General features: G+C 39.3%; 1 protein-coding gene across 5 annotated transcripts in view; it reads right to left on the bottom strand.

Annotated features, from left to right (window-relative positions):
- Positions 1 to 13,512, bottom strand: part of ITSN1 (intersectin 1) — a 209,889-nt gene that overhangs the window by 29,770 nt on the left and 166,607 nt on the right. For 4 of the 5 annotated variants that reach the window (XM_054048532.1, XM_054048525.1, XM_054048540.1 and 1 more), the window contains 2 exons: positions 10,486 to 10,603; positions 6,724 to 6,915 (listed from right to left, as the gene is read on the bottom strand). In XM_054048532.1, coding sequence (XP_053904507.1) covers positions 6,724 to 6,915; positions 10,486 to 10,603 — 310 coding nt within the window. Of the gene's footprint in view, positions 1 to 4,896; positions 6,408 to 6,723; positions 6,916 to 10,485; positions 10,604 to 13,512 lie in introns of those variants that run through there. The other variant, XM_054048558.1, reaches the window with a different exon arrangement.

Here is a 13,512-nt window from a genome sequence, read left to right as displayed (position 1 = left end):
AACTCATCTTGCACTTGAATACCATCATTGATTTGAAACAGGAAAGAGCATCCCAGTTCAACTTTATACTTTCTTCAGCAACAAGAGTGAGCTTCTCAATTAACAGTCTTGAAATTTTCTATGAATGCCAACTACCAACAACAGAGCAAGAGGCAACTTTCACAGGGTGACATTTGAATCCCTACTAAGGTCCCAAACAGTCCTCAATGGAGTTAGGAGAACCATATTCCAAAAACTCAGAAACAGACATAGTAGTAAACTTGTTACTTAATTATTTCCTTTCAGGACAAAGCTCTTCCTGTCATCTTCCATTCCTGGCTTTACTTTCTCACCAAACGAAGGGGAACTGACTCAGAGTCCCTCCTAGGGAAGAGGTCAGGATCCAGAATTACCACAGAGCTGTGTGACTTTGAGGAGCAGTCCAGTATAAAGAATCCTGCATGTGGTTGTGAGGAATGTGATCTTTTCATGTGGAGCCTTTTACCTCAGTCACTGGTTTGAATTCAGTTCAGCTTGGTAGTTACCAAAAGACATTACTATCTCACTGCCAAGGAATTATGTGGACCTGTGAGTTGGAGGTGCTAGTCCAATATTCTGTGGGCACAAACCAGAACCCTTGACAGTCTGAGCACAGAGGTTAAAAAGCGAATGGACTATCAGGGCTGAACTTCCTTCTCACCACTAGCTACGGCTACTGCAGGGTCAGAGTTTAAGCCAACTGAAGGGGCATGAAGGGCAAGGAAGGAGAGTGAATGGAAACCTCACATTAGCAATCATCCCAAAGTTCTTGTTCTGTAGCTAGGATAAATAGAGGCTTTCAGTATCCCATTTGTCAAACCAATGTCTTCCACAGGCATTAGATTCACAAACTTTACTATAGTATTAATTGATAATATAAATTGTACAAATATAAATACAGTGAAACAACAATACTTTTCACCTAATTGTTAATTTAATAATATAGCAGAATGAAAACTGTTCCATAATCTGATTTATACTGTTGTCAACATTGGGTCATTTCATGGCATTATGCTAGTTATCACAAGAGTGTTACAAACACATTTATATGGATTTGAGCCAGACTAGTTTTGGTTAGTTTGTGCTGAGCAAAATCAATGCAGCTTTCCTTTAAGGAATTTCTAAAATAGAATAAAGAGGAATAAAGAAATTGAAAATGATAATTCAGTTGAGAGGCCTGATGCAAAGTCTGCAAATTTGCTGCCTATATCAGTACTTAAATACGCAGTCATAGTTATTGTGTTAAACTACACACTTAGGCTACTTTTACTCAAGTAAACAGAAGTTAGAGACTAATCCCTATTCCAAATAGAAAAATCTCTCTTCTACAACCTGAAAAATGCCAAATTAAGTACAATATTCCAGACAACCCACATCCCAGGGATGAAGTCTTGCTGAAGGCAATCAGTGTTGAAAATTGTGTTGACAGCTCCATCGAGCATGCTCAGGAAGTCCCCCTCCAACCACTTTCATGAAGGAAACTTCTTCCTCAGATGACTAAATGTCTATGAACTGTGCAGAAAAGACTTAAAAGGAGCCATAAACCCAATCTCATCGTCGTCCCTTTGAATGACCGCTCCTTTCCTGTATGCAGTGTTGTTGTAGCTTTCCTGTTAGCCAAAAAGAGCAAGAAAAGCTGCTATGCAACATGAGGATTAACTTTTCCTATACATAGAATGGCTTTCAGGAGCCTTGCAGCTTGAGGCTAGTGACAGGATTTCCCTCTTTTTCTAAATTGTGGTTAAATAAATTAAAAACATGTTGAATGATTGACAGGCCATGCACCCTTCCTCCTCTGTGTACATGTTGGTGTTACTTCCTCCTAGAAGGGGATTCATATCTGCTGGTTTTGCAGTCCCAGGTCAGGGGACTGAAGAAACAAGGACATGGGAGTAATTCATCACAGGAAGGTCTGAATCTCAGTGTGGCTGTGGAGCTTGGCATTTGAGTCATTTGAGTCACTATGGCAGGCTAAGGTTTCTGCTGGATACGTCTGCTTGCCGCCTGAGGCATGTTGCATATACACTAAGAAGAAGCTGCAGAACCAGGCTCGATAGGCTTTTGGGTTTTGTGTGGTTGAGGAGGCTAAAGATCTTTTTAGATGAACTGGATGAATGAAGAAGGAGAAGAGTCAAAATTGGATTCTGAGGAACAATTCAAAGTCTTTGCTTTCAATGGTGTAATATTAAAGGATCTAATTTTAAGTTTTTTGCCATTAGAGTCCCTTTGATTTTGTTTTCACTTAATGTAGAAATTTGAAAATCTAGAAAGGTAACAATGGATGTGTATATGACAGTTCATTCTGATACATTATTTTCAAAGGAATTGTAGTAACTACATAGCAAATACAATTCCCTGAATTATTAGTCTATTGAGTAAACAAATATTATGGATACCTTTTACCTTCATGTGCTTTAACAAATCATAATGGCTCACTTGAACGTCTTGTTTAGGACACATTAGTGTGTGATTTGAGCTATTTAGAGAGTTGATTATTCGCAACAATGGACTGCTTTATAAACTATTGCCGTGTCAAGTGGTACACAGCACTCTTCAGAACAAGAATTCTTGGCACACTATACACTAATGTGTTTATAGAGCAAACTTAGACTCTTCAGTTCATGGCTCATTAACCTCATGAACTTTGGTGCCATTGTGATTTGTCAATCATGCATAATAAGCCAGTGTATCAAAATTTCTTATGAAAATTTGTTTAAAAATATTGCCTGCTTGATTTAAAAAAAAAAAACACTTTAAAAAAAGAGCGCATGCGCACACACACACTAGGGTGACCAGATGTCCCGATTTTATAGGGACAGTCCCCATTTTGGGGTCTTTTTCTTATATAGGCTCCTATTACCCCCCACCCCCTGTCCCGATTTTTCACACTTGCTGTCTGGTCACCCTAACACACACACAAGCATCGGACACCACTACATGTACAGAGAACAGAAAAAATATTCATTTAAGTACTGTAATTACAAAGATATTGCCCAAATTTGGAGAAAATCTATTTATGGGCTGGTGTTATACAGGCCAATATTGTGTTTAGGACAAATGTTTATAGTCAAGTTACACATCTTTACACACACTAACTTATAATGGGAATGTCGAGAAAGCCTTCACTCAAGTAACACTGACATGCATGATTATAGTACGAAAATGTTTGAGTGCTATGCAAAATATTTACATTAAGTTATGCTAGTGTACAGAGCATATTTTTTTTTGCAAACAAATGAGGGAAATACATTATATTGTACCGTGCTGAATGCACTTCTAGGAGAAGGAAAATCTGTGTAACAAACTAACAAGCAAATTTTAAACTTAAATCCTAGTCTTAAAATTAAGTTTGAGAGTCAATGTGGTAACATACTACAATTGTAGGGTTACCATATTTCAGCGAGCAAAAAAGAGGACGGGAGGAGCCCCGCCCTAGCCCCGCCCCTGCCCCTCCCACTTCCCACCCCCCCTGACCTCCCAACCCTCCCCCCGTTCCTTGTCCCCTGACTACCCCCTCCTGGGACCCCTGCCCCTAACTGCCCCCCAGGACTATCTAAGCCTCCCTGCCTCTTGTCCCCTGACTGCCCCAACCTTTATCCACACCCCCACCCCCAGACAGACCCCTGGGACTCCCACGCCCCATCCAACCACTCCCCACCCCCTGACAGCCCCCCCCAGAACTCCCAACCCATCTAAACCCCTCTGCTCCCTGTCCCCTGACTGCTCCGATCCCTCTCCGCACTCCTGCCCCCTGACAGCCCCCCCCAGAACTCCCAACCCATCTAAACCCCTCTGCTCCCTGTCCCCTGACTGCTCCGATCCCTCTCCCCACCCCTGCCCCCTGACAGCTCCCCCCCAGAACTCCCAGCCCCCTACCCCCCCCACTCCTTGTCCCCTGACTGCCCCCTCCTGGGACCCCTGCTCCTAACTGCCCTCCAGAACCCCACCCCCTACCTAAGACTCCCTGTTCCTTGTCCCCTAACTGCCCCCTCCTAAGACCCCCCCCCAACTGCCCACCAGGACCCTACCCCCTACCTGTACCCTGACTGCCCAAAACTTTCTCCACTCCCCCCAAAAAGCCCCCCCCCCGTTTCTTGACTGCCCCCTCCAGAACCTCCCTGCCCCTTCTCCTGCCCCCCCTTACCCTGCTGCTCAGAACAGGGTGTTGGGCTCTGTGCGAGCCGGACACGTGGCTGAGCTCCCCAGCACAACAAAACCCGGTCCCTGGCCCTGCACAACAAAACCCGGTCCCTGGTCCGGACCGGGTTGCAGGGGAGAGCTGCCCTTGTATCAGCACAAAGTGCTCTCGCTCCCGTTTTGCTACCCTGCATGGCAGAAACCGCTCCCAGTTGCAAAAGGGGAGGGCTGCACTTTGTGCTGAGACACTTGCTCAGAATGCAGGGCGGAGCTCCTCTCCAGCTGCTCCGGAGTCCAGCCCGGGACTTTCCTGCAGCCCTCCCAGCCACTCGCTCTGCTGTGCCGGGGGAGGGGGAAATCCCGGACATTGTGAGTGCTTTACAAATTCCCCCCGGACGCTATTTTTAGCACAAAAAGGAGGACATGTCCGGGTAAATCCGGACGAATGGTAACCCTATACAATTGCTCCACTCTCTACTGATAGATGAGACTTGCATGTTGATGGTTTCAACGTAGCATTTAGAAAACACTTACGATCAGGAGCCACACGTTTGAAAAGTTGTAATTAATTGTGATCAATTTGAATGTGTCTCAGTATGCAAAGGAAACACCACAAACTTGCCTCTGTATTAAAAGCGGAGTTTCAGGTTATTCATGTATGGTTAATTTGTTACACATACTAATACCACTTGTCAAATTCTGTTTGTACACAGCAAGAAGACGACAAAACACATTTTGGTCTAGCTTTTTATACGAAGAATTTAATTATCTATACATGTGACTAATTGTAAAGGCTGTATTACAGTTGTTAAAGCTGCAGGTTTTATATATTTATATATTTTACATTCATATCAATGAAAATACTGAAGTGCAATTGAATAAGGAGCTTCACTTGTTCTTTGCACCACATGAAAAGGGGGGAGGGGTAAGGAAGGAACTCTATGACACCGCCAGCATGAAATTTAGAAATACATGAACAGAATATGACTAAATGTTAAAGTCATTAGTAGAATGGCTATATTGTGCTTGAGGCATGGTTCTTTTCCCCCCGGGTGCAGAGAGCACCAGGCATTTCATTAAGAGCTTATAATTAATGTTTGAAAGACAAACATGGCTTAGGCTACAGCACATCTACTACATAAACTTGACTGTAAGCTCCATTTAATATTAATTTGTATAAATTCCACAGTCTAGTTAAAAAATGTAAACATTGGAAATTAATTGCAGGGAGATATTTCTATACATTCTTTCTTGTCAAGATAATTACTTGTTCAAAAGATGATGTTCCATAGTCATGTAAAAGTAACAATGGTAATAAAACTTCATGTAACAGGTTGAAAAAAAAAAAAAAGTCATGTTAATTCTCAAAGACCACATGAATGTAGTATTCTACTGATTTCAGATATGAAAATGCAAAAACCACACAAATCTGAGACAAACAAAACAAAGATGCTTTCTTACTGTAGCTACAAATAACCGTGCAAAATAAAATTAATGCAATAAGGATTACAGCATTATGCAAGGATAGTATCTCTTGCATTGGAAGGAAATTAATTTCTTCTGTCCACAATGTATTACATACTCAACAAGGAACACCTGATACATACAGTATAAGAACTGGAACAAAATACCAATTGGGCATGTGTTAAAGTTCCTTAAACTGATTTAACTCCTTCTGTTCTTTTGTAATAGAAAAAAACAAGACATTGATAACACTGGACAAGTGAAAAATAAAAAAAGATACATAAAGTCTCAGATTTATGGACATTTGGAACAATTTTAATAGCACATGCAGCATTCCTTGATAGTGGGTCTTTTTGCAAGAACAAAATTTGCATTGCAGAAATTTTATTTATTCTTTTCCTTTAAAAGGCTAAAATACACATTTAAAATTATTTGTAAAACTACTGAAAGCACCTGTGCAAAGGTGGAAAAAATTGGTTTGGTAACTATGAAAGCCACAAAAGGACCCACTATCCTGTGTATTTTTTTTTTTTTTTTTTTTTTTTTTTTGTAATTTTGCTTCTATATCTGTAGATAATTAACTCAAACATTGCGATTACATGCAACTAATGTAAAATGAGGTAAACTGCTCTGCAGTGTGTTCTTCTACTCAGAAGGCAGTAGATGATCATGCTGGAAGTCACATGATCAAGGCTGCATCTCCCATCATCCCTCTGGGCAGTGATATGGGATAGTGGGTCTCTTTGAGGACTTTCAAGCCTGAGTGGGGGATGGACAACATATGATTCCTAGAAAAAGGAGGAAAACAACACATAAGCAAAACAAAACAATGAGCAAAATTCAAGCTAGGAAAATGAGTCAGGCATGTAAACAGCATGATGCAAAAATGATAAAAGGGAACATGCTACAAAGGGGATGGAACTAAAAAAACCAAAACACAAAATAAGGTTTCTTTTACAGAAGGTCTTCAAAGAGACTTTGGCAAATGCAGCAGTGGTCAAGCTTTGAGTTCTGCAAACCATAGCAGAATCATAGCAATGCTGCATGTTACATTTTAAAATACTACATAAGCAGTAACAGTAAAATAGTAAGCAGGTCACTTACATTGCTGGCTTGGGTCCATATCTGTCGTCAGTTTCACATAGTTGGATGGGAAGAGACCCACTTGTCCATTCACTTCTCCTTTCCACCAATCTGGGTCGTCCTTGTTCAGGACGTTTATGATCTGGCCTTTGTTGAATGCCAGTTCATCGTCATTCTGTGCAGTGTAGTCATACATGCCAATTACTTGGCACACTGTAAGATAAATGAACAAGTCTATGGCATCGATAGCATTCCAGTAAAATATCATATGTAAGTGTATTCAAGTTACAATGATGATTACTGTCTGCAATATTTCCCTGGTTAGAAAATACTCAGCAAATAATAAGATGGGTTTACATATCAAGATTGACTTTCTTAAAGTCAGAACTTGTTCTAGGATTAGATATTCGTTTTCTACAGCCATTTAACTTGAGTTTTATAGTTATTCTACCCACAAAAGCTCTACAGTGGTTTTATATGGAGACAAAACAATCCCACATGTTCTGGATCTTCTCTAGCATTACAAAGCCTACTCTCTCAGCTAGGACTGGTCAACTGACAAATAACTGTGGCATACAGAACATTTTCGAACCCCCACTTTTACAAATTTAGGGTATGGACTCTTTCTTCAAAGTATTATAACTTTGCTTTGAAGGGGGAGAAAGCCTAAACACAGCTCCAGTCAGGAGAAAGCAAGCAAGGATATCCCTCTGGTGCCAATGCTGCCAGAGATGTTTAGAATATCAGAAATTAGAGACTGTTGGGGGGGGAGGGGGATGGAAGAGGGGGGAAAAAAAAATCAGAAAACTTGTTAGGTCATTTAACCCATCCTCTTGCCAGGGCAAAATTGTTGCCTGCAATATATTTTTCTATTTTCTTATCATGGAACTCAGTATATCTGAGTGGCTCCCAGGACACAATGGGTTCCGCACAATCACAATAGGGAGGAAAATTAGAAAACTGGCCCAATTCTCCCAAACCAGGTAGGGCTTTTAAACAAAAGAACAAAACAAAACAACAACAACGACTTATTTCCTTATCCTTTCTGCTGTGTTCTATGTTCCAAGCAATGGGGCTTCTGGTATTTTCCCCTCAAAAGATCGTTTGACAGTCTAATAGATCTCAGTGTTAGGAAACAGCTCCATGATATTCAGCATTAATTTCCTCCCAGTACTCTATGCTAGCACTTGTATAACTCAAAATAATTCCTGTTTACTTCTCCAGAGATCTGGAGCCTGTCATGACTCCTTTTAATTATTGCTTTGCCTATCATGCTAAGGAGGAGTCAGATAGCTAATCCAAGCTAATTTCCACATTTGACTATATATGGTGTACACATTTCAGTGCAGAGTTTCTCTAACATTTATAAATTTTTAGCATTCTGTTTCTTACGCTGAAAAAAGGTAATTTGTCATCCACTGTTATTTGTCCCAACTAATACTGCATTGAGCCAAATAAAGTCTGAATTTGGTCCGATCCCACTACACTTAAGTTTGCTAGTGAAGTTTTGAATATACAGTAGAACCTCAGAGTTATGAACACCAGAGTTATGAACTGTCCAGTCAACCACACACCTCATTTGGAACCAGAAGTACACAATCAGGCAGCAGCAGAGACAAAAAAAAAAGCAAATACAGTACAGTACCGTGTTAAATATAAACTACTAAACTCTGAGATTCTACTGTACCTCATCTCAGATGGAAAACCCTAGGAATGATCCCAATTTGCTTGTATTCCTAGCAGTGACAGCAGCTCCAAAACCCACAGATAACTATATAAGTAAATTAAAGCGTATGTACCCCTCATTTCTGTTAAAAAAAATAATAATAATGATATGCAGTTGGCCCAGTAATACATTTGTAATACATCATCTGATACATGGGTTAGAATCAGAGTGCAGGTTCCTGTCTGGCTCTCTCCAGCTCAGCACAAGCTACAAATACTATGGAAGCAGCACCCTTATTCTTTAAAGTAAGTAGGAATGCTTGGAAACAGGTTTCCTAGTATTTCTATAAAATAACCTCTCTACCTGTGGCAATACAGAAGTGGCACTCACAGGCTATGAAGGGAGTCCCGCTCATTTCTCAAGCGGGGAGGACAGTGCTCACATCACAGGTTTAGAAGGGGACAGATATAAAGCAGTGAGAAATTAAGAAACTCTCAAGGTCCCAATAGGCAAAAAGTGTCCATTCAACAGAATTTAAAAAGCTGTCCAAAGTCATACAATTCATGTTATGTTATGATAGTCCTTCCCCTTCAAACTCCAGACATCATGTGCTATTGCACACTTTAAAGACCCCTCTCTATGTACTACCCTGGCCACTACTCTCCTCTTATGAAGATTCTTCTCAGTTCTACTTCCCACAGCCATAAGTTGCTCCTTTGCATAAAAAAAACCTCTATATTCTGTTCCACCAGCCCATACCTCCAGACTTCCTCCATAAAGACACCCTATTAGACTGACCACATGCCAAATGAGGACATTATCATTACAAAAGGAAATACAAGATCGTCCCTTTTCTTCCACACACTCTCCAAAGTCAACATAAAGTTGTATTTGATACGATCATGTTTGATGTGTCCAATATTCACGATACGAATAATGTAAGACATTACTAGAATGTTTGTGTATTTGTATAAAACACCGTTTAGCGCTTGTGAAAGGTTCTAGCTTGTCAGCCCTATAATACAGAAAATACAAGTGCCTCTGCAATGCCTTGCAAGTGTGCCCCAAGCCTGAACTGGTGGAAGCTACCTTACCAGTGGTGAGAAGATAGATCAGTCTTCATGCTAGTTGACTTTTTTGCTTTCCTGCTAAATCTACCAATAAGAGGGCCATTTAGTGCCACTTGGGATGCAGACTTTTCTGATGTGGCCACCTGCTTTCACCAAAAACTGAAATGAGACTTATTTCATACTTTTCAAAGAGGTCGCTGAACATATCAGATGACAGCTTTCAGTCATTCGAGTATTCCATTATAATTTCATGACTTATCTAGTTCCCTAGCATTTAAATACTTATGACTACTTTTCCTAATTATTTGGAGACAGAACATCAAGATAGACAGCATGCTCGGTTTGTCAGTGTGTAGGTTCAATGTTTTATACACAGTCAATTAGAAACAGACTCCTTTTGGCTCAAGGGAATGATAATGGTTAGAGAACAGCTCAGGGAAGTAGTGTACGAGTGTAAGTCCAAGCCAGGTCAAATTAATGGAAGACATTACCATCTGGATATCGTTCAATGGCTTATGTGGATCAAACTGATTGTCTCACTTCAGATCCTCATTGGCAAGTGTCCTTACCACAAGGGTACCACCCAAACTGGCAAACTCAGCAGGGATATTAAGGACACAGAATGAGCTATCTTCTCACCTTTAAACCTGGTCCTGCCACAGTTGGCATACATTAGTAGGACGGTTTGTTACTGCCTGTGCTGGATCTTTAGTGGATAGTATATTTCAGTCTCTAGGGGCACCAGTCCTGTATCCTTTCATTAGCATTAAAATAAGCAAATATGTATGACAGATATATTGCATGTTAACTCGACTGGTCTGCTTTCCCTAAAGTCATATGATCAAAGCTAGATATGAGAAAATACTCTATAGATGAAATAAAGAAACTTATTGTATAGAAATTCATAAGAAAAATGAAATATTTTAGAAAGGAACTTTGAAACCCAAGTGACTAGTATAACAGTTAGTTCACTAGAAATGTCCATTTCTAAACTACACAAGTGACACAGAACAACAAATATTTTGAGAACATTACTGTGTTACTTACCAGAAGGTAATACTGTTGATTTAGGTGGCTCGGTTGGTGTAGTTTTACTGGTACCAGGACTTAAAAGTTTTACATAGTTAGCAGGGAACCATCCTATCTGTCGTTTTTTCCCTCGTGCCTAATAAGAAAATAATTCTTTTCAGAGGGTTAAGCACATCAACAGACCCCAAACCAGGCCAGGGTAACTCAGTCTACATTTTATTTATATTTGAAGTTACACTGACCACTTTAAAATAGGCCAAATTATTTTACAGAACATAGTTTTTTTTTTTTTTTTTTTTAAGAGCACTGAAACATTCTGATACTCATGTAAGTCCTTTTCTACTTGGCAAACATTGATTTCTCCCACACTGTATTTCTAAAAAGCTAAAATTAGAGTATAGAATCATAGAAATGTAGGATTGGAAGGGACTTAAAGTTATCAAGTTCAGCCCCCTCACTAAAGCAAGATCCAAGTACCTAGACCATCCTTGACAGCTGTTTGTCCAACCAGTTCTTAAAAACCTCCAGTGATGGGGATTCCACAACCTCCCTTGGAAGCCTGTTCCAGAGCTTAACTACCCTTATAGTTAAAAAGGTTTTACTCATATCTAACCTAACACTCCTTGAAGCAGATTAACTCCATTATTTCTTGTCCTACCTTCAGCACACATGGAGAACAGCAAACTATAGCCGTAGTATTATAAACTTACAATAGATACACAAACAGTTACCAATTGCTACAAAGATAATGACAGACACTGTGGCATAGGAAGTGTTCCAAGTTTTTGTTCAGCTACACTTGAAGATTGGACATTTATCAAACAAGAGCTTAGCAAGATATAAAAAAAGGGGCTGGACATTTACATGGATATCAAGAATCTCCAGCTATAATTAAGAACGAATTTTGGAAGGGATATTAAAGTTCATGCTTCAGGGCTTCAACCAATTTAACTAAGGGAAACTAGGATGAGACAATGTAGAGGACAGATCTGCCTACAGCAGGGTTGTCACACCTTCCACTGAAATATCTGGTACTGAGCATTATTGGAGACAAAACACTGGACTAGATGGAACTCGGATCAGATACGGTCTGCAAAACTGGGCTAGATGTTTCACGGGAACAGTCTCAGATTATTTTGTCAATGAACTTCTTCTTTCCAGCAAAGAACCAGAAGAGAAGCCTGGGAAACGGTTTCTAAATCTTTCTGACCAACAACTGTAAAATGGGCACTAATTTTAGTGCTAATTCTTTATTTTTAAAGATTTATATGTGTTTTTTGCCATTTACTTTTTGTAGTTGGAAAGATGTAAGAATTTCTAATATTATACTGAAGTTTGCCTTTTAAAGCATAACAAAAATATCTTTGTTCTATTGAAAGCAGCCATCTGTGCAGTATTACATCCTGGATTACCAATTTAACCTAATCTTTTTAGATCTGATTCAAAGTCTGCATAGATTAACAACAGCCAAATAGTCCTGGAAGATCTCCTTAAGCCTAACAGAATATAATGCCTGATAGATATTTATGCATCTCTGTTCTGTTTGGAAAAAGCAGTCCTACAGCATTTGATTTGATTTTATCTTTATTGCCACTCTGACTAATATTTAATCCAGCTCCTTCAGACTGAGATACAATGGAGGTTCTATTTCTTTTTGATGGACAATTATGAGCAAACATTGTTTCAAGCCAAAAATCAAACAATAAATAGGTTCTTCCACAGTTTAAAAGAACAAGTGTCAACTTGAAACGTAGCCATGTTTTTAAAAATTGAATTAAAAGTAGTTCGATACTACACCATCTCCTGAGTCCTCCTGCCACTCACGTTTTACAGCCATACTTTTGTTTTTTAATGCTTCTCTTTTCCCCGATGCTGCATGAAAGAGCCAAGCAACCAGCACAGGAAACAGACTATAAAATGCTGTCAAAGGAGCAAACTAAACATGCTACGGAAATAAAATAGATTTCCTCCCCTCCCTCAATTTTATTCCACTACAGTACTCTTCAGCCGTACTTGTAGCAACAATAGGCAAAACATTTTCAGATAAAATACTATTAGGTTGCTGGTGTCTCTGACGTTGTCACGTTACAGCAAGAATTGTTGCAGTATTAAAAGCTGTGTTAGATGTCCTGCAGGGTGGTGGGGTTACATACAAAGTGTTCTGTAATTTGTGAATCTGACTTCTCACTCAACTACAGGCTTGATTTTATGAGAAGAGTGGAGAAGGACATTAATATAGTCCCTGGCAGGCATGGAGTTTGGCAGCATGTATTCATGCAGTTCCTAACGCTTTTAAAATTAAATACAAAAGTTAAATCTGTTTTAATCCTGATTTAAGCCATTTAACTAAACATTAAAAAAACCCTAAATGTTAAACCTGTCATACAATTAGGTACTATGGGAACTCAAGGTAAAGATGGTTATTCACATAATAAAAGTCGAATGTTTGCTTCAACATTTACACTGCCTGTTACTTGCTGATTGTGGTCAGTCTTGCTGAAGGCATCCTGTTTTAACTTTTTTACTTTTAAAATATTTTATTGGCAACAATAAAACTTGTTTGAGCGTCTTACGTTATAAATTAAGAGTGATATAGCAAGCTGCTGAAATTAACCTGTGAGAGGAGCTCCCAGAGGGAGAGGGAAGAACCACCAGTAAAGAAATATGGAAGGGAGGAGATGGTAGTGAATATTTAAGGTCTGGATAAACTCAAACGTGCATTACAAAAAATTATATAATTTTGCTCTTTTGGATAATATTGTCACCACATACACACTAAAATCAGATTGATGACACAAAGCAGGACTGAAAAAAAAACAGGTTTGTTGTTAAAAAGCACCGAAGTCAAAGTTTCAGAACTGACCTGAAGCAAGTTCTAAACATTAAAAATCAAAACAAAAAACACTTGTTGGTTATTTTAATAGTATTAACAACATTAACCATTTTTAAAGCATCTTATAACTTTAAAACTTTCTGACATCCAGTGCTTTTTAGTGGCAAAAGTTACTCATTTTTTTCTTTTTTTCATTAAACTGGGCTTTGCAG

The sequence above is a fragment of the Malaclemys terrapin genome, chromosome 1 (genome assembly GCF_027887155.1).
Source record: "Malaclemys terrapin pileata isolate rMalTer1 chromosome 1, rMalTer1.hap1, whole genome shotgun sequence".
NCBI lineage: Eukaryota > Metazoa > Chordata > Testudines > Emydidae > Malaclemys > Malaclemys terrapin.
Note: the sequence above shows the minus strand (reverse complement) of the source record. Positions and strands in the feature narration are given on the sequence as shown.